Source organism: Ictidomys tridecemlineatus, chromosome 8 (assembly GCF_052094955.1).
Source record: "Ictidomys tridecemlineatus isolate mIctTri1 chromosome 8, mIctTri1.hap1, whole genome shotgun sequence".
NCBI lineage: Eukaryota > Metazoa > Chordata > Mammalia > Rodentia > Sciuridae > Ictidomys > Ictidomys tridecemlineatus.
This window is the reverse complement of record NC_135484.1, coordinates 143297523-143322640: the sequence shown is the minus strand read 5'-3', so window position 1 is coordinate 143322640 and position 25118 is coordinate 143297523. Positions and strand designations below refer to the sequence as shown.

The following is a 25118-nucleotide window of genomic DNA, read 5'->3' as shown; positions in this document are numbered from 1 at the left end:
TTCAGGTTTTCACCACTGAATACAATATTAACTGTGGGCTTCTCACAGATTGACTTAAAAATGTTGAGGTGATTCCTTACACATCTAATTTTTATTGAATTTTTTTCCAAATACTTTTTCTGCATCTCTTGAAATGGTCATAGGATTTTATCCTTCATTCTGTTAACGTGGTTTTCTCCATTTATTAGTTCCATATGTTGAACCATCCTGACATCCCAGTGATAAATCCCACTTGATCACAGTGTTTTCAGTGTACTGTTTTAATCCATTGACTTGTATATTGATAGAGATTTCTGAATAATACAGGAACATTGGCCTGTAATATTCTTCTCTTGTAGTGTCTTTATATAGCTTTGGTATCAGAGTAATGCTGGTTTCATAAAGTACACTTGGTAATGTTCCCTCTTCTCCAAGGGATTCTGGAACAGTTTCAGGAAGACCAGCTAATTTCTTTTAAAATGCTCGGTAGAATTCAATCATATATCCATCATGTCCTGGGCTTTGCTTTGAAGGGAAATTTCTGATTACTGATTCGGTCTCATTACTTTGAATCTATTCAAATTCTCTACTTCATGATTCAGTCTTGGTAGGTTTGTGTGTCTGGAAATTTATTCATTCCTTTTAGGTGATCCAATTTGTTGGCATATAATTTTCTACAGCAGCATCTTATGATCCTTTGTATTTCTGTAGTATCGGTTGTCATGTTCTCTGACTCTCTAATTTTATGTGAGCCCCCTTTTTTCTTAGATAAGACAAAGTTTGTCACTTTTATCTTTTCACAAAACTTTTCTTTTTGGTACCAGGGATTGAACTTGGGGGCACTTGACCATTGGACTGCTGAGCCACATCCTCATTTTGTATTTTATTTAGAGACAGAGTCTCACCAAGTTGCTTAGAACCTTGCTTTTGCTGAGGTTGGCTTTGAACTTGTGATCCTCCTGCCTCAGCCTCCTGAGCCACTGGGATTACAGGCAAGTGTCACAGAACTAATTTGTTTGTAGCTCTTTTAAATTATCTTAGGGTCTATTTCTCTTATTTCTGCCCTCATAAATATTTTCCCTCTTCTCATGACTTTGGTCTTCGTTTATTCTATTTTTAGTGCCTTGCAGTGTAGAATTAGTTGGTTCATTTGACATCTTTTTTTCCTAATGTAAGCTTTTTTAAAAAATAAGAATTTTTTAGTTGTATATGGACACAATGCCTTCATGTGTTTATTTGTGGTGCTGAGGATTGAACCCAGGACCTCACACGTGCTAGGCGAGCGCTCTACCACTGAGTCACAGCCCCAGTCGTTAATGTAGGCTTTTATCCTTATGAACTTCCCTCTAAATGCTGCTTTGGCTGCATCCCATAGGGTCTGGTGTAGTCTTTTTCCATTTCCTTTTGTCTCAAGAGACTCTTGATTTTCTCTGACCCACTGATTATTCAGAAGTATGTTACTGTTCACACACTTGTGAATTTTCCAAAAAGTTCCCCGTTAACACTTCAATTTTGTGCCACTGTTGTCAGAAAAGATACTGGACATGATTTCAATCCTCTTAAACTTGTTAAGACATGTTTTGTGGCCATACATTAGATATATCCAGGACAATGTCCAGTGAACCCTTGAGAATGTGTACCTGCTGTTGTATGGAATGTTTGTATGTCTGTTTGGTCCCTTGTTCCACGGTGCCATCCAAGTCCACCATTTCCATACTGATTTTCTTTCTGGATGATATGCCCATTGTTGAAAATGGGTTTCTGAAGTCCCCTACTACTATGGTATTGCTGTTGGTTTTCCTTCGATTTTATTAATATTTGCTCTACATATTTAGGTGCTCCAATGCTGGGTGCCTATATATTTACAATTATTAAATCCTCTTCTTGAATTGACCCCTATAACATAATACATTAATCTTTGTGATCGATGACAGATTATTGACAGAAAGTATATATTAAGTATAGCCACCTCTGCTCTCTTTTGGTTACCATTTACATGGAGCGTATCTTTGTTCATCTCTTCATTTTCAGTCTGTTTTTCCTTAAGACGAATGTAAGTTTCTTGCATGTCATTGGACCTTGTTTCTTTAAGCTATTCAGCCACTCTTTCTTTTGATTGGAGGATTTATTCCATTTACAATAAAGTAATTGTTAATAGGTAAGGACTTACTGTGGCCTTTTGTTAATTGTTTTCTGTTTTGCAGTTTGTTCCTTTTCCCCAAACTTTCTGTCTCACTGCCTCTCTCTCTTCATGCTGCATCTTCATCTCTCCCTTTTCCATTTCGTTTCATTTCTATGAGTGGCAGCCAGGCTAAGAGGCCTTCCTAGGTGCCAGTATATGCCTGGCAGCAGCTAAACTGTAGAATGATAAAGGTGAACAAAAGAAAAATCCCCAAGCTTATGAACTTAAAAAGACACAAACAATTCCAATAAGATACAGGGAGGGTTATGGTAATGCTTACAAGACAAAGCTTGGCAAAACCTGACCCCCAGGCCAAATCCAATTTGCATCCGATTTTGTAAATAACATTTGGTAGAAGCCTGCTTACTGGTTTAAATCTTGTCTGTGCCCGATTTTGTGCTACAACTGTGGAGTTAAATAGCTGCCACAGAAACCATATGCATTCAAGAAGCAAAAATATTTGCTATTAGTATAATTTATGGGAAAAGTTTATCAATTCCTGCTCTAGGTCATCACTTGAGTTTTCCTGCATGTTTAAAGGGAGACCTGGCAATTCTTATGAGTAATCTGATTTAAAATGTCAAAGCAAAATATAAACAAAATATCTCCCATCCTTTGCCAATGGAGACATTAAAGGGAAAGGCCATCACAAACTAACACTTTCCTTCATGGCTTTTTAAAAAATGGTTTGCTTCAAACCACCAGTCTCCAAATACAACTTTTTGTCTATACAAACCAACAACAAAAAATACACTTACCTATTTTCTGTGTAGAATCTTCAGGAGTTAAAAAGGCAGGGCTACGCTGGGGTTCAGTTTCAGAAATTTTTGGAAGTGTGGCATTTTGCCTATCAATGTCTCCCCGTACTGGTGACAGAAGTTCAGCCTAACATAATGACACCTTTGTTAAGTATGAGCATTCATAACCACTGAAAACTTTATCCAAAAAAATCCCAAGACATTTTCAATATCCTTTTAAGAAGTTAGGTATTGGATTTACTGCATTCAAAAATAAACCCAAAGACCAGGAAATTTCAGAATTATAAAAACAGGTCATACTTCAACTGATAAACTCTAAATCAGTGCTTTTCAGAGTGTGGTCCAGATCAAGAGCATCATCAACACACAGGAACATGAAAGAAATGTAAATATTCAAGTGCCACCTATGACCTACTCAATAAGAAACACTGCGGATAGGACTGAGAAATCTGTCTTAACAAGTCATCCTAGTTTTTCTGATAACCACTCGAATTTGAGAACCACTGTTCTGAATCAGGGTTTGGCAAGGTACAACCCACGGTCTATTTTTCTAAATAAAGTTTTATTAGAACACAGTATGCCGTGCATTTCCCTATCATCTATGGCACCTTTCTGGCTACAAAGACAGAGTTGGGTTATTGCTAGAGACTGTATGACTCACAAGTGTCCAAATATTTACTATCTGGCCCTTTACAGAAAAGTTTGACAACTATGCAGTCTATACATACCTCATATGACAGACAAAAACCAACCACTAAGATAATTATTCTTATACTGCAACACAGGAAAATATGTTTTAAGTGGAAAGTCCACAAGACCCTCACTGAACATCAGCCTAGACTTTGCCAGTTGCATAGCTTGGATTTAAGAATTCTTAAATCGATGATGTTTCTTTGGTGCTTATTTAAAAACCAAAGCCATATTTACTAGATAATCTATCCTTTTGGGCCATTTCATTATTTCGGGTTGAATGAGTCAACAAATAACCAACTATAATCAGCCCTCCATATCCATGGGTCCCACACCCACAAATTCAACCAATGGCCCGTCAAAACTACTGAAGAAAACACTGCATTTACTCAATCTATACATCAACTGTCCCCCTAGTCACCATTCTCTGAACCAGATAGTATAGTGACTGTTTGCATAGCGTTTACAATGCATTGGGTACTATGAGGAACCCGAATATGATTTAGAGTATACAGAAGGATATGCCTAGATAAGTAAATACTATGCCATTTTATGAGGAACTTGAGCATCCATAGATCTTGGTCACCAAAGAGTTCTGGAACCCATCCCTCATGGATTCCAAGGGAAAACAGTACCTACTCTGGCTCAAAAGTTTACACTCTATCCTGAATGACTTGAGAATCAACATGTACTAAGTGAAGCATGCAGCTGCAGCTGCGACCAGAGCACTTGCAGTGTATTGAGTTTCTGCACCAGCAGGCAGGGTGCCACGGAGGCCTGAACCACAGCAGTGGCCCCTCCTAAAACCCTATGTCCGTGCTCTCGGACTCTGTAGTCTATACACCCCTCACATGACAGACAAAAACCAACCACTAAGCAAAGAATAACTCAGCTGACAAGAGGCAAAATGTGGTTTTCAATTGGTCCAGAGGACACTGGCATCCATACTTTTAACTCCTTGGTATAAAACAAGGATAAGTGAAATTTAAAAACCCCAAGGGTTTGTTCAATATTTACATAAGCCTGAAGGCACGTGAACCACTTGCAAAATGAAGATTTATATGGTGAAAAAAGCTTTAGAAGCAATATAAGAAATATAAGAAACTGAAAACTATAGGAGGAATTAAACCAAGTTTACTTCAAAACAAATTCAAAAGAGCAAATATCTGTGGGAATTCAGAATAGCCAAGGTTTTTGGTATCCTATATTAATATTTAACAATATTTTGAAACAATGAAAAAAAAGATCCTAATCTTTACCTATGATTCATACTCAATGTTTGGAAGCCCTTATAGGTTTTCGGGGTTTTTTTTTTGCAGTACTCAGTACTGAACCCAGATGCACTCCACCACTAAGTGACATGCCCAGCTCTTCTATTTATGGAGGGAGGGTCTTGCTAAGTTGGCCTAACTGGCCTCAACTTTGCAATCCTCCCATCTCAGCCTTCCCAGTAGCTGGGATTACGGGTGTGCACCACCACGATTCTTGCCGTTTCTATTGGCAGAAGTGGACATAATGGCAAACTTCTGGTTCATCGTTCTCATATTGCTGGAGTATTTTGAGGGGAAAAAAAAAAAAAAAGTTGTGTAACCCATGAGGGCCCAGGGCAGTCCAACACAATTTACTTACTTGATCTTTCTCATGGTCACTGCCACTACTGAAAAGGAAATGTGGCAAGACTAAAGAACAAAAGGAAATAAGCATACAGTGGGTACATTTAGTTATGAGACACACAGAGGCTCGTTTCCCCCTCTAACGACACAGGCCACTGCTAGAGCTATTCCCACTTCTGAGCACCTGCTCGAGCGTCTGCTCTTCAATACTTCTGCAATGATTCCCCCTTGTTCCTCACCACCTGGTGTGAACTCCTGCTCCAAACTCCTTCCCTGAAGGTCACCCTCACTTCCTGGGTGCATTTTGGTGGTTTTTACCTAAAAAATCTTCCCCTTCTCAGCTCCTCACACCCCACTCCTTTCCCAAGGCTTAAGTTCAAGTCCTACCCACCTCGTACTTGAAAGTGCCTCTAGCTCTTATGAGGTCCCCCCAGCTCAACTCCTGACTTTTAATATCTTCTAGTTAACTCCATATTCTTTGTTTCATGTACATATATTTTTCCTTTCCGGTGTGATTGTAAAATGGGAAAGGGGGGCCCCATAATCATGTTTCTTTATTACCATCCCCCACACTGGAAAAAAAAAAACAATACCTGCCGAAAGATCTGAGAAGTGACCCAAAAGATGACAAGCAAAGGTACCTCTTAAACCGCTTCTGACTCTAGCCTTACTCCTACTAGAATATGGCTTTAGGGATTTCCTTTTGTGGTTACTGCTCCAAGACTGTTCACTGGTAGAAGAACTGGAATCTTGATTACTCTCCGAGAAAAGATGTTTCCTATAATTAAACTTTTACAAACACAGAGGCTAAATAACCGGCCAAGGGGGGCCAGTGCCCTTGACGTACAGTTAATCCTGTTACTACACACATATTAATCAAGGCATCAGAGAAAGAAGTCCTTCTGGAAGACGTGGCTCTCTCCCATCATAAAAATGTGCAGAAGGGAGAGAAAAAGGAATTATTCCGTTAGTGAGTTCCAACCCTGCTGCTGCTCTAGAGGGTGACACATAATTTTTAATCAAGTATCTGCACTTGAAGAGATGTTAGCTGTTCAAAAGCAAATGCACCGAATATTGGCCAATTTCAAAGCATAAACTCAAACAACAAAACAAAGTTCACATATGTGTAAACACAAGCTCACATGCACACACACACACGCACGCACACACACACACACACACACCCCTTTTTATTTTGCAAAGACCTGGTTCTCTATGCCTTAGAAGAACTGAAACCAACCAGGAGGATCATTTCTATAGAAAACAAAGCATTTTGAAACTAAGACTAGACTATAATAGGTTAGTGATTTAGGATAAATTTGGGGGGATAGTAGAGGATAGGAAAGTAGCAGAATACAACAGTTACTTATATGGCATTATGTAAAAATGTGGATGTGTAACCGATGTGAGTCTGCAATCTGTATTTGGGGTAAAAATGGGAGTTCATAACCCACTTGAATCTAATGTATGAAATATGATATGTCAAGAGCTTTGTAACGTTTTGAACAACCAATAAAAAAAAAGAATCATTACTAAAAAAAATAGAATAAATTTGATCTTTTCTGGTAATTCAAATGTACTTTGATATTTATGTTTAAAAAAGCTTTTATAGTTTTTGAGCTTCTAAAATAAATGCTATGATGAAAATATGTTTATGCTCCATTTTAAAATTGGTTTTGATTTTAACAGAAAAAATCCCACCCTATATGAGATCCGTGTTGGGTACCTCCAGGGGCTCTGTCCCCAAACCACTCTGCTTTTCCGGGGACCCGCCACTCAGCCGCAACAACCATTCCCATCTGCTCCCATCTGCGGTAAGGGGGGATTCTGAAGGATCCCAACACAGTAACTGGTAAAAAGCATCTCAGTCTTCTCAAACAGGAAGCATCACCCACTGGAGGATATATCCACCATCTCAAATGACAAAACGCAGAGGCCACAACCAGGTTAGAACTGAACCAATGTCAGTTTTTGTGATATCACCACCATGGCCCAGGGGTGAGGGTGGTTAATTGCCCAGTTACCAAATAATTTCATTTGTAAGACTCAATTACTCCTCCCTTAAAATGTTTCGTGGTTCAGCATTTTGTAGGGGTCATTTTTAACTGACAAAATTCGTGAATATGTCTGGTGCACCCCATGATGTTCTGATATATGAATCCACTCTATAAGAATTAAAATCTAATTAGCACACGCATGACCTCACATACTTTTTAAAAATGAGCACACCTAAAACCAATTCTCATAACAATACATAGTATACTTAAATTGTATTAACTATAGTCATTTTGATATAAGACAGGCCTACTTTTTGTCTAATTGAAATTTTGTATCCTTTGATCCATATTCTCTCCAACACCTCTGGCCCCTGATGTCTATCATTTCCCTCCCTATTTCCATGAGTTTGACTTTTTAAAAATTCCACACAGTGAGGCCACCCAGGATGTGCCTTTCTGTGCCTGGCTTATTTCACTCAACCTAATGTTCCTCACGCTCACCCAAGCTGCCAGGAGTGACAGGATTTCCCTCCGTGAGGCTGAACCGTATTTTGTTGAGAACATACACTACATATTGGCCTTGAATCCATGGACGGGCACCTACACTGGTTAGAGAAGGTGATTTCCAACAGGAACTTTCATGAGCCTGGCTTCTCTGCATCTTGCTCTTTATGTTTTAAAGGAGAACATGGACCACACTTAGCACTGTGCTTCCCAAAGCAAACAGCCACCAATGGTGGCACTTGAATAGATGTCATTGGCACAGACATAAGGCATGCCATTCAGCAATGCTGACTCAGCGAGACATTTTGATTCTTTAACAGGTCTGATCTACTCGGGATAAGTTTTGAGTGCTTAAGACTTTTAAAAATATATAGCAAAGTAAGAAGAGGCCTAATGTAATTTAGGGGGGAAAAAAAAGGGAGACAAAGCTTTTAAGAGGGGAAGCCCCAGGGTGCATTTTTGGGAGAGCTCTCTGGCTGTGCACTTAAGTGCTAGCGGCCACGGAGATGCCACTCTCACCTGATTCTGTTGCCATGGAACAAAGAGGGTCTACCATGTCCCAGCTAACATGAGCGGGCTCTTTTCTGTTAAATGAGCACTTACTACAGAGGCAAAGGAGTGACTGAGAGCATCTACCTTCAAATTGTCCACTACCTATTTGCAAACAATTGAGATTTAACATGACCAATGTTACCTTCTGCTGAGTTTTTTGACTGGGCTCACTTAATCTGTCCAAACTGATGATCCTAGATATGGCCGATGGGCCTTTTCAGAGCCCACAGGGTGACCTGGCGATTTTCAAGCACTATCTGCTAGAACACTGCTTTTCCATTTAAAATTGAAATAATTTCTTTTAAAATAAATTTAAGTTAGTTTAGATAAACAGATAACCAGGAGTCATGCTATGGCACATTTTATAGGTGGCATGCAAGTAAATGAAATCTGGGGAGTTATTACTTTAAAATAATCAAAGTTATTACATTACCGACATCCTTCTCCTTTGCTTCCTGCCACTCTGGAAAGCAGGATCTTCCCTAAAATAAAAGAGATCCAATGAATGGAACCGGTAGGACCATCACCCCTCTTCCTTCCCTTACTCCACTGCCTTTTGCCCGATTATGAACCCTGTGCATGGGGAGCATCCGTCCTGCAGACTGGCTTCTATTTTGCAGTCTGTTCCTCTGGAAGACAACGACTATAAGAAAATAAACTTTGCTGAGTTTCTTGTCCAAGGCACACAGAGAAGAGGAAGGCCAAGCAGGATTGGCAAGGGGCCAGCCAGCAGCAAGGCTGCAGAATGTTCCTCCAGCCTGGCCCTCCACCCTCCCCTGGGTGCTTTAAACAGATGCTGCACATTGAGCATCTTCCCTAAGCCGACTGTCCATCTGTAGGTCTTCCTTGGAGAATGTCTACTTAAGCCTTTTCCCCACTTTTTTACTTGGATTATTATTATTATTATTAGCTGCTGTTGAGTTGTAGGAGTTCCTTCTATATTTTGACTATTCATTTATCAGCCATGTGGTCTATTATTTTTATTTTACGGATGAGCGTTAGGATGTAAGGTTACTGTAAAAATAACGATGTGAATAAAGAGGGATGCTGCCATGGAAAACAGTATGGAGGTACTCCCCCCAAATAAAAATAGAACTACCATGTAATTCAGCAGTCCTACAAAGTGTACGTCCAAAAGGTACCGAGATCAGAAAGTGCCTGCACTTCAATATTCGTTGCAGTGTTATCCACAATGGCCAGGAGATATGCTATGATTTGGGTAAGTACTCCCCAAAGGCCCGCAGGTTAAAGGCTTGTTCAACATGCTGCGGTGCTAGGGATGTGGTAGAGGTGGGACCTTGTGGGAGGAAGCTAGGTCACTAGATGCGTGCCCTAGAAAGTGATTTGGGGATCCCAGTCCTTTCCCCTCTCTTGTTCTCCAGCCACCATGAAATGAGCAGTTGTCGATGCTGCATGCTCCTTCCATGATGTCCTTTGCCACAGGCCCCAAAGCAACAGTCAACCAACCATGGGCTGTAATTTCCAAAACTGTGAGCCAAAATAAAACCTTTCTTCTCTTTAAGTTGAAAAATCTCAGGCATTTATTATAGTATCCTAAAGCTGACTAACACAATTTGTGAACAACCCAACTATCCATGGATAAAGAAACTATAGCATACGCATGCACACACACATGCGCACACTTGAATACTACTCAGTCTTAGAAAAGGAAATCCAGCCATAGGTAATGGCATGGATGAACATGGAAAATTACACTAAGGCAAGCAAATCACAAAAGCACAAGTACTACACACAATTCCAAACACACAAAGTATCCAAAATAGTCATGCTTATAGAAACAGCAGGATGGCAATTACCAGGGGCTGGGGGAGAAGGGAAATGCAGAGTTCCTATTAAATAGGTGTCGTTTCAGTTGTTCAAAATGAGTACCTTCTAGAGATTTGCTATACAACACTGCATATGCACCATCATGTCCAGCCAACCACTCATCCACTGCGCTTAGTGTGCATATTCTAGAATTTCATGTAAATTCAAGTATACAATATGCACATTTTCTTATTTCTTCCCCTGGGCATAATTATTTTGAGATTCGTTCATGTCACATTCATGTCAATAGCTCATTCCTTTATTTCTGCATAGTATTTCATTGTGTGGATATACAGGCAGAGATTCCTAACATGGAAGCCCAAGATGCTCCAAAATCCAAAACTTCCTGAGAGTCAATATGATGCTACACATGGAAAATTCCACACTGGACCTCAAGTGACAGGTCATAGTCAAATCACTGGTGACTGATGTGCTAAGAATATTGAATGAGGGCTGGGGATATGGCTCAAGTGGTAGCGCGCTCGCCTGGCATGCATGCGGCCCGGGTTCCATCCTCAGCACCACATACAAAGATGTTGTGTCTGCCGAAAACTAAAAATTAAAATATTAAAAAAATTCTCTTAAAAAAAAGAATTGAATGAGATTACCTTCAGGACATATGTATAAGCTATATATGAAAAATAAATTTGTGTTTAGTCTTTGGATCCCATCCCCAGGATCTCTCATTTTATGTTCAAATATTCTCAAATCCAGAGAACTCTGAAATATGAAACACTTTTAGTTCCAGACATTTTGGATAAAAGATAAATGAATAAACACATGCTGGTACAGATTGTCTATCGAAGACATCCGAGTTTCTAATTTGGAGCCATTACAAAGAAAGCTGTCAAACACTCATGTCAGTATATCTCCATGCAAAGGAATGGACATATCTCTTGGGGAAACACCTAGGATTGGAATACCTGGGCCACAGGGTGGGTGTATAACATTTTAGGAAAATACCAGAATATAAAAGTTCCAGGAGCCTACATAGTCACAAACTCATGATGCAGACAGCCATTCTAATAGTGCAGTGCATCTTGCAGCTTTAATTGACATTTCCTTAATAATTAATAATACTGAACAACTTCCCATGTGTTTCTCTGCTGTGTATTTTCCTTGGTGAAATAGCTGTTTAAATCTTTTGCCTCTCTTTTTACTGAGTTGTATTTTTACTATTGAAGTTTGATAATCAGTATATTCCACATTCAAGTCTTTTACAAATATCTTCTCCAAGTGTGTGGCTTGTTTCTCCTTTCTTCCAAGAGTGGCTGATGAAGAGCCTACTTCACATCAATGAAGTATAATTCATCAACGTGTTCTTGTATGGAATATGCATTTAGTGTCATATCTAAGAAATCTTTGAAGTTTTTTAAAAATATTTCTCTTTAAGTGGTTTTTACATATAGGTCTCTGATCTATGGATGGTGAAGAAGAAAGGTCATTTATTTTCTTACACATAGTATTCAACTGTTGTAGTAACATATGTTGAAACACCTACCCTTTCCCTGCTTCATTATCTACAACAGAAATGCAAAGACAAACTGTCCACATATATTCAGACCTATTTCTGGACTTGTCTGTTTTATTTATCTTTATGCCACTACCAACACTCTTGATTTTTTGGTAAATCTTGAAACCAGGTAGTGTGTAAACCCTCACACTTTCTTTTTGAAATTCGTTTTGGCTCTCCCACGTCCTTTAAAATTCACATGAAATTCAAAAATAGTTGGTAATTTTTTTTTAAAAAAAGGCTGCTGGGATTTTCACTGGGGATTATATTGAATCCCTAGATCAATGTGGGAAGAACTTGCATCTTAAGATTGATCTTTTCATCTCATAAACAGTGAAATATGCCAAGAGTGTATCTCTCTACCTACCTACCTAAACTTCTCTCAACATTCTGTAGTTTTCTGCTTGTGGGGCACCGAATGGATCTTACAAATCTTTTGTTGCTAGGAATGATGGCATGCCCCTGTAATCCCAGTGGCTTGGGGGGGGCTGAGGCAGGAGGATCACAACTTTGAGGCCAGCCTCAGCAACTGGGCGAGGCCCTCAGCAACTTAGTGAGATCCTGTCTTAAAAAATAAAAATGGGTGGGGACATGGCTCAGTGGTTTAAAAAAAAAAAAAAAAAAAAAAAAACACCCTTGGGTTAAATCCCCTAATATAAAAGTAAATAAGGCTAAAGTAAATCTTTTGTTAAGCTAATCCCCAAGTATGTCATATGTTTAATATTATTGTGAATTATATTGCCTTTTATTTCAATTTTTGGTTAATAGTGAAAATGATTTTCGTATATTGAATGTTTTTTCAATCTCAGATTCAATGTTTTGCAGCAGAAAAGTACATCAAAGATACCCTAGAGATAATAGCAGAGGTCTACAGGTCCAGGAGAATCTGCCAACTCAGAGAACTTCCCAAAATGCTTTCTCCTTGGAATGAGGTGGGCGGAGGCAGGAAAGGGGGCAAAACCTAGACTGTTAACTTTTAGTACTGACATACAATAATTAGCACAGTTTTTAGTTTCACAATTGCCAAGATGTGGACTCAACCTGTGTCCATCCAGAGAAAAACAGATGAAGAAAATGTGGTGAGATACACAATGGAATAGTAGTCAGTCATAAAAGAAGATGGAATTCTATCAATTTCAAAACATGGAGGACATTCTGTTATGTGAAATAAACCTAGCAGAGAAAGATAAGCACTGCTGATCTCACTTACGTGTGGACCCTAAAACCACCCTGGAAATAGAGGTAAATAATAGTTATCAGAGGTGGAGGTGGTGGGGGTGGGCAAGGGGATGGGTAAAGGGAAAGAGATGTTGGGGAGAGATTGGCCAAAACTATAGCCAATATGAGGAACACCTTCTGGAGGCTACAGCACAGTTGGGTGCCGATAGTTAATATTATAGGCCACATTTTTCTATGTGTTTTTAGTTGTAGTTGGACACATTACATTTTTATTTATTTATTTTTATGTGGTGCTGAGGATGGAACCCAGCGCCTCACACATGCTAGACGAGCACTCTCCCGCCGAGCCACAACCCCAGCTCCCAGTGGTGCATATTTTAAAATAACTACAGGAGGTTTATGAATGTTCTCACCAAAAAGAAGTGGTAGATGTTTTATGTGCATATGCTAGATACCATGATTTGATCATTCCGTGATACAGTTATAAAACTTTCACTGTGCCTCAATATGTACAATTAGTATGTTCTATTAAGAACAATAAAACTGAAAAAGAAAATGACTTACCTAGATTTGTTATATAATTTAGGAGCCTGAATTGGAACGGATGGTTCTTGTGCATCTGAAGAACACTCATGTTTTGAGGTAACTTCTAAGGAGAAAAAGCAAAACCAAGAAGTGCTAAGCATCCTGAATAAACATTTAAATAGACCTCTCAGGTCTTATGACAGATAAGACATATCAGACCTTGTTGGGTGTCATCCAGTTTCAGTTTCTCTGGTGAATTATCAGCTGTATTTTTGTGCTGCAGGGAAAAAAAAATAACTTATGATCTCTCTGAAGCCCCCCTTTTGAAAGTCTATTGAAACTACTTCACACATCTTAAAAGGAGCATATCCACCAAGTATCAGGCTCGTTATTCATGAAGCATGGCTCCCAATGACTGTTGGCTCTTCCTAAAAGGTCACCTCTGATCTCAAGAAAGGATCTGCCACTACCAAAGAAACAGCACACACAGGGCAGCAGGAAGACAGACGGCATCAGCTGCTGGGACATGTGTATGACTTCCCAAGGAGCCTACTGAAAAGATGAGAGTTCACTGGGGAAAACGGTCTCTGGGTTTGTTTTTGTTTTGTGACTCCACCATCCCGCTGCAGTGTGATGCATTCAGGTAAGAAAGTGAGGAATGAACTAGATAACTAAATTTGCAAACCAGGGGCTCCATGAAATCTTTTCTAAATTTACTTTTTAACTGGCACATTAAAACATTAAAAATGTGTAGGCTGAAGGCGTGTCATCTGCTGTTTTGATTCACGTATACGTTGTGTAATGTTCAGATCTAGTCAAACATGTCTATCTCCTCAAATACCATTTCTTTATGGTAGAAACATTCGAAATCCTTTTTTTCTGGATTCTTGAAAGGTACAGTGCTATCTATTGTCATCCTACTGTGAACCAGCACACCAGAACTCCTTGGTCCTCTCTAGCCATAACTTAGTACCATTTTTAAACCCTAGGAAGGCCATACCTATGAAATGCATTTTGTGGATGGGATGCCCCAAAGGCACTAATATGAATTTTTCCAAGTTCCTACAGCTAGTAAGTGAAGACCCATGTCTAACTCCAAACTCTGGATTCCTATTCCAGACACAGTCTCCAGGTCCCAAATGAATGAGTCGGGCAGAGGCTAGTGGAGTCGTGCCTTTCTTAGGAGAGCAGAGTTGAGCTGAAGGAGAACACACACAGACTCAGCAGACAACAATCATCTAAAGGGAGCATCAGGAGATGGCTGACCAGGAGCAAATGGCCTGGTCATCAGGAGGCTTGGCACCCATCCCAGCTTCCTTCTGGACCCAGAACAGAACCTATCCCCAGCTCTGCGAACTCACGGGAGGCTCAGACTGGCCATTCAGGTGACGGTCATCTCCAGCACTCATGAGCTCGGCCAGGTTGGTGGATTCCTCAGCATGTTCTACTCATGTGGAGAAAATGACAATTAAAATAATAACCACGCATGAGGCCCACATGCTCTCCAAGGAACGTGCACCTCTGCTCCTCCACCATCCTCTGGCACGACTGGGTAGCAAGGTACTACCTCAGACCTCAAATGAGCAATCTGGGCACGTGGCAAGAAGCTCAAGGGAGATGGGATCAGAGCCCCCTTAGGCCCTCCTCCTGCCGCCCAGCATCTGCTCTTTACCATCCCAGCCCACCCACAGGGGGCGCCATCAGGTGGGGAATGATGGGAAGTCTGCAGCAGCTCTTCCTCCAAACTCTTACTACTTCTATAACCACAGGTTTTCCGAGACTCCTTCCCAATAAGGCGTCGTCCGCACTTTTATAGAGAACTCAGAGTCAGAAAGTTGTTATTTCTCAAAATACCTGTCGCACTTTCTTGGCTAGGGAGAATCTCACGCTCCGCTTTCTCAAACTTACTAGGAAGTTCCGAGGATATTTTCATCTGGTCGGGCAACATCTGAAATGCAAGCCAAAAGCCACAGGACCTTTAAAAGCAGTGGCCTTAAAAATAAACAGGAAAAAAAAAACTTTGAAAGGAAAACTTAAAGCTAGGAACATTGGAACACAGAACATGTATCAATGAGGAGCAGCTCGTCTTCAGTTGGCCCTCTCCTGAAGGAGCTTTTCACCATTTCCAGCTTTCTGTACCACCCTCCCTCCAGGACCAGCTCTGGCTGACCATTACCCTGCTCTCCACCACACTCTCCTGTGGTTACACTTGTTAGAAACCTGGTCCTACGTGCAGCAATGCTGAGGTGTGACACCTCTGGGAGGTGGGACCACAAGAGCTCCATCCTCATGAATGGACTGAGCCAGGCTTGGGCCGATGGGTAGCACAGCAGTGGCTGTGTTAGAAACACTGGGGTTCTCTCCAGCACACTGGCTCTATCCGGCCTGATGACACCCTGCAGCATATTAGAATACAAGGGGAAGGCCCTCCCTAGAGGCTGGGCGAAGACCCGCGCCATATAATTTAGACTCCTCAGCCTCCAGAACAAGGTACCAGTCTGTAGTACTCAGTTATGGCTCGAGAGAACCTACTAAGACCATGCCCTCTCCTTTCTCCAAGTCCACGCCCTGGGAATCTTCTAATCCCTGCTTCACTTAGGGATCGAGTCTCTAGAGACGAGTCTGCAGGGAGGCCCCCAACAGAGGATCCTCCAAACCCATCCCTTCCTCACAGGGGCTCATTGTCCAGGGGCTTCATCTCACACATACCCTGACTCTTCTCCCAAAACATTTGACTCATTTTGCAAAATGTGGAAACATTTTGATGTTTTCCATAAGTAAAGGCAAGCCTGGACCCCTTCATCACGTAACAGAATGAAAGGGTTAATTTTATTGAGTCCGTTTCTCATTTTCTCCCATGAGATCGTCTTTTCACGGGGTCTTTGGAAATTCTTCGCAGAGCACTCCATCCTGTATCAAATGCCTGCCTGTGCAGCTCAAACGTAAAAGGAAGTTGGCCCAAGACTTCTCCCGTCAAACCTCTGGCCTCTTAATGCCCTACTGGCCATCACTACAACATTTTATATAATCCACTTTTGTGAACTCTTGTCACAGATGTCTTGCCTTCCTACCGGCTAGGATGCTGATGGAGAAAGGCTCTTGCTCCTGTACATATGTAGGAAGCATTAGAGTCACAAGATAAAAAACCACAGCAATCTAGAAGAGGCATAGACTATTCCATGGGGCAAGACAGGGAGTGGTTGGGGAAACACCCTAAGAAATCCCACTCCTAATGGTTCCCCCTGGGGCCAGGTGGAGCTGAGAACCCAAGAAGAGCCAGGAAGTCCAGTGGGTAGATACATGAACCAGTGAGGAGGTGATGTCTCCTAGCAAAGCTTTATACTGTCAGCAAGAGACAGACGGAGCATTTCAAGGTACACAGAGGCTTCGTGTCCTATGTAGCTAAGACAATGTCACTTGTAAAGGAAGAGCTCAGATCAGAATCCAAAGCTCTCTACTTATTTCACACGACTTTCTAAAGACCAAGGCTTCTGCTGAACCAAATCTTCACGTCGAACCCCAACCAGGACACCAATTTCTAAAAACCCTAGTGAGAAAATGGAGAGACATACGACACACTGCAAGAATTTCAAAGAGTGAGAGAATGGAACTTGCCACCTGTTTGTCTTCTCCCAAAGCTTGGGTGGAAGTTGGTGATATGCTGAACTGCAGATCAAAATGGATTTCTATTTTCATCACTTCTTTCTTGCTGATAATAATGGGCTGCTTCAGGTAAATGATGAGTATTTTTATCTTCTCAGTTTCTAGCAAAAAAAAATATGGAATACCATGCACATCAGCATAATAAAGGGCTTAAAACTTTATATTCACAAACGATCACACTGGAGTATAGGCCAACTGTCTGAACTTCTCTGCAATGAGTCAAAAAGTCATTAAATTACTTTGAAATTTTTATTTACCATGCATTTGCAGGGAAATGGATGGCATTAGAGCAGATTATGCTAAGTGAAGCTAGCCAATCCCTAAAAAACAAATGCCCAATGTCTTCTTTGATATAAAGAGAGCAACTAAGAACAGAGCAGGGAGGAACAGCATGAGACAAAGATTAACATTAAACAGGGAAGAGAGGTGGGAAGGAAAGGGAGAGAGAAGGGAAATTGCATGGAAATGGAAGGAGACCCTCATTGTTATACAAAATTACATATAAGAGGATGTGAGGGGAAAGGGAAAAAAAAACAAGGGAGAGAAATGAATTACAGTAGATGGGGTAGAGAGAGAAAATGGGAGGGGAGGGGAGGGGGGAATAGTAGAGGATAGGAAAGGCAGCAGAACACGTCACTAGTATGGCAATATGTAAAAACGTGGATGTGTAACCAATGTGATTCTGCAATCTGTATACGGGGTAAAAATGGGAGTTCATACCCCACTTGAATCTAATGTATGAAATATGATATGTCAAGAGCTTTGTAATGTTTTGAACATCCAGTCAAAAAATAAATAAAATTTTAAAAAAAATTTTTATTTTATTACACATACATGATTGGTTGATCTTCCAATAAAAGGAAGTAGCTTACTTTATCAAAGAAATCCAAAGTTTTTGTAAGAGCCTTTTGTTCATCCGATAGCATTTTACTTCCCAAAACACTAAGCACAACATTTCTCTCTGGGACCCCACAAATTTCTAAAATACAAAATGAAGTCCCCTGTTTCTGATATACAAAATGGAACGACCCACTTTCATTTCAACAGACTCCTTTTAAAAAGGGGACGTGGGGGCATCAGTGAGAAGAGCATCTCGGGTGGAAGCCTCCTGGGCTCTCCTACCAGGATGCCACCGACAAGGGGTAATTGGTTTTGGAGGAGAAAATTACTCAGATCAAAATTAAGTCCAAGCATAAGTTGCAGTAAGGAGAGAGTAGATGGAAGCAGGAGGAGAGAATGTAGAGTCCATGAAAGTGCGGACAAAGCTAACAACCATGTTTTGATGGGAATGGAAAGAGGGAAAAGAGACAGGTCTAGAGCCGTGCCATCTGGGCGGTGGAGAACTTGAAACACAGCTCATGCAAATGGAGACACATTGCAAGTGTGACCTCCACGCCAGACTGAGACGATTTAGAACACGAAGGACAACGTATAATAGCTCAAAGGTTCTTTATATCGATTTCACATTAAAATTTTGAATACATTGGGTTAAGATAGTATTGAAGTTAATCCACTTTTCAATTCAAGTGGCTACTAAAAAAATTTTAAATATAAATATGTGGCCCACATTTTTGTTTTTTAGTTGTACATGACAGTGGGATTTGACATACATAGAGTATAATTACTGATTCTTGTGGTCATACATGATGCAGAGTCACACTGGTCGTATATTTATATATGACCATAGGAAGTTATGTTTGATTCATTCTACTTTTCCCATTTCCATCTTGCCTCCCTTCCCCCCGTTCCCCGTCCAATCTGGTGAACCTCCACTCCTTCCTCCCCCAACACCCCAGTATCCACACATCAGAGAATAGTCAGCCTGTGGTTTTTGGAGATTGGCTTATTTCACTTAGCATTAGCCTCCAGTTCCATCTATTTACCGGCAAGTGCCATAATTTCATTATTCTTTGAGGTTGAATAATGTTCCATTGTACGTATGTACCACATTTTCCTTATCCATTCATCTATTGAAGGGCATCTAGGTTGGTTCTATAACTTAGCTATTGTGATTTGAGTTGCTGTAAACATTGATGTGGCTGCATCACCGTAGCATGCCGGTTTTAAGTCCTTTGGGTTTTAGCTGAGGAGTGGGATAACTGGGTCAAATGGTGGTTCCATTCCAAGTTTTCTGAGGAATCTCCATACTGTTTTTCCAGTGTGATTGCACCAATTTTCAGTCCAATCAGCAATGTATGAGAGTACCTTTCTCCCCCCACATCCTCGACAACATTTATTATTGCTTGTATTCTTGATAACTGTCATTCTGACTGAACTGAGAATCAGTGTAGTTTTAATTTGCATTTCTCTGATTGCTAGAGATGTCGAGCATTTTTTCATATATTTGTTAATAATTTGTATTTCTTCTGTGAAGTGCCTGTTCAGTTCCTTTGCCCATCTATTGATTAGGTTATTTGTTTTGTCTTGGTGTTTAGCTTTTTGGGAGACTAATGCCTTATATAAGGTGCAGGTAGTGAAGAGTCTCTCCCATTCTGAAGCCCCTGCGTCACATTTTATTTCTATGTATGGGGCAGTGTTGGTCTAGAGTCAAGGTCAGGGAATCTTCCCCAAATTCGGATCTCACTGGATGTCCACTCCTCACTGCAGAGTCTTTCTAAAACTCTGCTGCAAGAGTGGTTCAAAACCATCATCTGCAAAAATACATGTATTTTTAGCTAGCTGGGCTTTGGGGATCAACACAAACACGTACGGGTCAGAAGAAATACCGAAGGTCACACCACGCTGCCAACGTACCTGGCCGACTCCCCAGCCAGAAGGACTGTGTAGACAAGATCAAAGTCTCATTTGCAGAGTCTGTTAATCTTTGTTTTCCTCAGTTATTAAAAAAAAAATGGAAACACCCACTTTGTATTTACAAAGTGCCACATGGTATCTTGACAAAGTGTCACAGTAGTATTATGATCTATTAATAAAGTATAGAATATTCACTTTGACAACTTAGTTATTGAAAACAATGAGTGTAGCAAAGTTCAGAGTTGAGGCACAAAGTCAGAAAAGCAATGTTAAGGGTTACCCCAGTCAGAAACCCAAGGAAGTCCTTATTTACTATTATCAATGCCATCTTATACATCTTAAATTAACAAGTAATAACTATATAAGTTTACTGTATAAGTTACTCCTAATTTACATTTATAATAACATCTAATTTATCTCACAGGTCATATTTCACTTTTCACCCTGGCTTCCAGGAAGCTAAGCAGCAAATGTGAATCTTGGGCTGGGGTGGGCTCCAGGGGTAGAATGAAAATATAGCCTTCTGTATTTTAAAAACCCAATTCAGGAAACCTGATCATGTACGGTTACAGCTGAGATGCTGAGCAAGATCACTCCATGCCGTCTCTCAAAGTTGGGATGAAAAGTCAGGGGGTCAAAGGACTGAAATCAAAACCCAAGAGGTGGCACTGATGCCTGAGAACTCACTGATGAGTTGTTACTGTGACTCTGTGGGAGAGGAAGACAGGTACCAAAACCATTTTTCCAAGTTGTGACTGGGGGGGGGGGCGGCAGTTTGGGGGTGGCAGGACAACCCTACACAAAACAAAATGTTCATCCTAATCATTTGTGTTTTTTAATTTAAGTTAGCACATGCACATTGTTATACAACGGGATCTCCAGAACTTTTCCATCTTGCAAAACGGAAACTTGGTCCCCCTTTGAACACCTGCTATCCATTTCTCCCTTCCCACAGCCCTGACAACGGCCAATCTGCTGTCTCTATGAATTTGACATTAAATACCCTCATACATTGGGATCCGTACTTTGCCATATTCACATTGGCTTATGTCACTTGGCCTAATGACCTCAAGGTTCCTCTGTGTTGTGGCAGGTGTCAGAATTTCCCTTTCCAAAGCTGCATAACGTGGTATACATGTGCACGGATGGGATATTTTATTTGATACCATTCATTCTTCACTGAACATTTGGGTTATTTTCACTTTTTAGCTGTTGTGAGTAATGCGGCTATGAACATGGATAAACAGTTCAACATTCTCCTTCCAATTCTTTTGCATATATATCTCAAAGTGAAATCACTGGACTATATATTGATAAAAATCTTCTGGAAAAGTTACATGGTAGTTCTGCATTTTTTTTTTATTTTTTTTGGTTCTAGGGATTAAACCCAGGGCTGCTTTACCACTGAGCTATATCCCCAGCCCTTCTGTATTTTAAAAACCCATTTCAGGAAACCTGATCATGTATAATTACAACCGAGATGCTGAAACAGGGTTTCACCAAGTTGCTTAGGGTCTTAGTTGCTGAGGCTAGCCTCGAACTCAAGATCCTCCTGCCTCAGCCTCCTCAGACACTGGGATTACAGGCATGCACCACTACATCTGGTGGCAGTTCTGCTTTTAATCTGGCGAGAACCATAACTATGAGTTGAGAAAACTAGGCAAGCAGTTGAATCCCAAAGCCCCATAGCAAAGAAGTCATCGATACTATGCCCCCTAAACCTTGCCTTGAGCACAATGAGCCTTCCACTGTACCACACTGCCTTTCCTCTGGCCCACGAGATGGCTGAAATCTGGTCTTAACACATACTGCAAATATAAACAAGTACTGAGATGTGGAGGAGTTCTGAATTATCATCTTACCTATTACTCTGAAGTTAACAACTCCTTCCTTCAAAATTCTTACTGGGTCCCACAGAGCACTCTAGGGAAAGTACACAGATGAAACTCATGAGCATATAACCCGTTTCCAAATACATTAAGCAGGTAGATCTATTAGGGAATTAAACTCCTCACCTCATCATTGTGTATATAAAAAGTTACTCTCTGACTTCCGAGGTTGAAATCAATCCAAAATTTCTCTAATTTTTCATCTGCTGGTTTTCTCATCTGTAAGAGAATTTCGGCAAAAAAGTAAAACACACAAAAAAACTATGTTATAGGGTCAGATAAAATAGTACTAATTAAAAAAAAATCTTGTGCTTTTCCTAGAACAGCACTATCCTAATACTTCAGGGCCCCCTTCATTTCCTGATTAGTTTGTGCAAAACAAAGATCTCAGCTTTACATGACCAAGCCATTCCCAATAAAATCCCTGTCCTTAGCACATTTAATAGATATTTTAAATGTCAGATGACCCTAGCTAAACAATTCTTACTGGCGAGAATCATGAAGCCGTCAGTTCTATGGTGAAGCAGTGACAATCCATGCAGCATATAGAGGGATACTTTTAGAAAGGGAGATGTGATTAAATCTGAAGAGTGATCTGTTACCTGAGCTACCATCTGTTAGAAAAAGACAAGTTCAGAGCATTTTCATTTTAACTGATAATTATAATATATGCTTTAGAAAAGAAAGACTCAAATAGTGTGGTACCTGCCTCCTAACTTCCCATTGGTCCCTTTCAATAGGCACTATTAGCAACGCCTTTGTCCTCTCCAGTTCCCGCCACAGGTTTTGCAGACAAGTTATCAGGAAGTTCAGGTTCAGCAGCCTTTATCCAAAATGCTTGCAACCCCAACGCACTTCGTAACTTTTTGTATTTTGGAGCATTTGCATGTATGTAGTTGAGATTTCTTGGGGGCAACAACCTGAATCTAAACCCAAAATTCATTTACAGACCACATACACCTCATACATAGGTCATTTTATGCCATGTCACACGTCTAAACCGATCAGGGTCACTCCAAGTGAATCTGGGGACTAAATATAAGACAGACTCAGAAAGTACCTTTTCTTTGGGCTCAGTGACTGCTCCTCAGCTGCAGCTCCCACCAGGGGGGCAGGCAGGCAAGAAAGAGCTGGGAGCACATGCTGAACCCTTTTATTGGGGAGAAGCCATTCAAATGAGGCAAGGGGTCAGGTTTCAGGGGGTGGAGTCTAGCTGCATGATGTCTTGCTGTCAGCAGGTTGACACCTAGGAAGGCCACACCCATCTCATGTGCTGTGTGGGGCTCATAGGCAGAGCGAGCAAAAAGATGCACATATTGCCCGCCCAAACAGAGGGGCAGCGCTGGTTCAGTCCACCCTGTGTGCTCAAGGCTCACAGTTCACACACAGAGCCCATGGCTGGCTTGCCGCATCTCCACGTTCTCATCGCTCAAGGCTAACAGGCGGCTCGCTTCCTACTTGGCAGCTCCTGACAATTTTATACAGTATTTTCAGGACACTGTGTTTTGACTGCATCAAGTGAAGTCGGATGTGGAATTTTCCACTTGAAAAGGTCACATGGATTCTGTGAGTTTTCAATTCTGGAACATTTCTGGTTTTTGGATTAGGGCAACTGTATATATAAAGTTCTTATTCCCCAGTGATGGGGCAAACTGCAGACTTGCTATTCTACAGCCTGCTTTTCCAATAAACGGTGTTGCTTAGACATCTTTTCATCACGCATGCCACTCTGTCATGGCTACAGAGCTGGATGAAGACCTCTGCTCCCAGTGTATGCCACCAGAAGCCAGCACAAGGGGACTGGTTGAAGCCAATGGAAATCTGGAAGTCTTAGAGCCAAGTGAAGAGAGGAGACCTCAGACCAAAGGAAAACAGGCCAAAGTGGGATACAGGGATCCGTCGACCAATGTCTGTTCTAGAGAGAGGGAATGTGTAGGGTATTCACAAGCTCAAAGTTCAGCTCAAGAGACGAACACAGGCTCTGAACTTAAAGAAGTTGTTAAGAGGACAATCTGAAGATGGGGTTAAGGCATCTGCAGCTGAGTCAAGGTTCTAAGGCCCCTGAAGGTTTCACCCTGCAAATGAGACACTGTAGGTCAGGGACCTTGTATAATGAAAGAACTTGTTCCTCTAGAGACTGAAGAAGGGGGTGAAAAGCAGCTGGTCAACCTTGGCTAGAAAGTGCAAGGTAGAAAGAAAGATAGTATCAAGCACTTGTGATATAAAGGTACTTTATCTATAGGGGTAGTTTGCACAATATTATACAATGACAAAGTAGAGAAAAGGAATATGGTCTCACTTGGTCAGAAAAAAGAGAGGCATCAATCAGAGGAGAAAAAGTCCAGGCCTAAAGGATGTCACCCATCAATAGGGAAAAATAAGGCAAGGTTCCTGTAATTGACATATGTACAGTATGGACCCTAAAACTCCTTTACCCAGTAGTAGCAGGAGAGCCCCTGTGCTCACTGGCCAAGCATCATGTCATGGTCCAGCATGGATGATTTCAAAGTTGAGATCACTAGGAGAAATTGGCAACCTTTGTATAAAGCCCTTCTGAGTAATAACAATCTAACCTAACTACAGGTTTCCTTGCACTCCACTCTCACCCACCCACCGAGAGAGATAAACATACCTCATGCTCATCAGCAAAAGCAGCAATACACGGAAATGAATAGACCCTGCAAAACACCTCACCATTAAAAATTAAGGATGGACCCCACACACAACCTACAAATGTTTTGCAACAAGCATCTATAACTAGGGTGTGTCACTAAGTCTCCTCATAGAGAGGACAGTAAGGGGTTTCAACCCTGCAAATAGAAATCTACTCTCAAGCTGGACAGCTCACTAGTACTGTAATTCAGCCAAATTATTCTGAAAGATTCCTAAAGAAAGGGGTGAATTTAACAACCCTTGTCTCATCAAGGATGTAACTGTCCATGATATCTTAATCCCCAGGGTCCTCAAGTCTGTATGACCTTGCTCTTCCTAAGATCTACAGACTCACTCAAGGATGTCTTGCTAAAAATAAATATGCAAAGTCAAAAAACATGCTAAAGGCAGATAATTTTTTAAACACTCAGATGAACCACTAGGCATAAGCGATCTGATCAACTGGATCCTATATCTAAAGTGAAACAGATCCTATTCTTGTAAAATGTTAGACATTTCTAGAAAGTAATTAGTCAAGAAAACAGTACACAGAGAAACATCTTACCTTCTTTTCTCACCAAGTCTGTTGTTGAGGTGATTGAGAAAAAGTCGACTATCCTTTAAAATAAATAATGGCAAGTTTTATTTAAAAAAAAAAAAGAAATCAAAATATCTTCTTTAACCAGCAGGCAGAGGCCAGTGTTTGCTTCCAAACCCTCAGGGTCCAGGAATATCACCAGGATTCACAAGAACTCATTTTGTGTTAGCGACACTTTGTACCACAAAGAGAATATTCCAAGCCTACATTTCTGGAAATAACTACTCCTCACCAAAGCATTAA

The 25118-nt window shown here is 40.8% G+C and overlaps 1 protein-coding gene across 1 annotated transcript in view; it reads right to left on the bottom strand.

Annotated features, from left to right (window-relative positions):
* Positions 1–25118, bottom strand: part of Sycp2l (synaptonemal complex protein 2 like) — an 86038-nt gene that overhangs the window by 47011 nt on the left and 13909 nt on the right. Inside the window, exons 7-19 of the mRNA XM_078020537.1 lie at positions 24843–24895; positions 24258–24303; positions 21752–21844; positions 21599–21659; positions 16938–17083; positions 15228–15267; positions 14681–14763; positions 13539–13596; positions 13359–13443; positions 8709–8757; positions 5864–6011; positions 5239–5288; positions 2920–3046 (exon numbers count right to left, since the gene is read on the bottom strand). Coding sequence (XP_077876663.1) covers positions 2920–3046; positions 5239–5288; positions 5864–6011; positions 8709–8757; positions 13359–13443; positions 13539–13596; positions 14681–14763; positions 15228–15267; positions 16938–17083; positions 21599–21659; positions 21752–21844; positions 24258–24303; positions 24843–24895 — 1039 coding nt within the window. The remainder of the gene's footprint in view (positions 1–2919; positions 3047–5238; positions 5289–5863; positions 6012–8708; positions 8758–13358; positions 13444–13538; positions 13597–14680; positions 14764–15227; positions 15268–16937; positions 17084–21598; positions 21660–21751; positions 21845–24257; positions 24304–24842; positions 24896–25118) is intronic.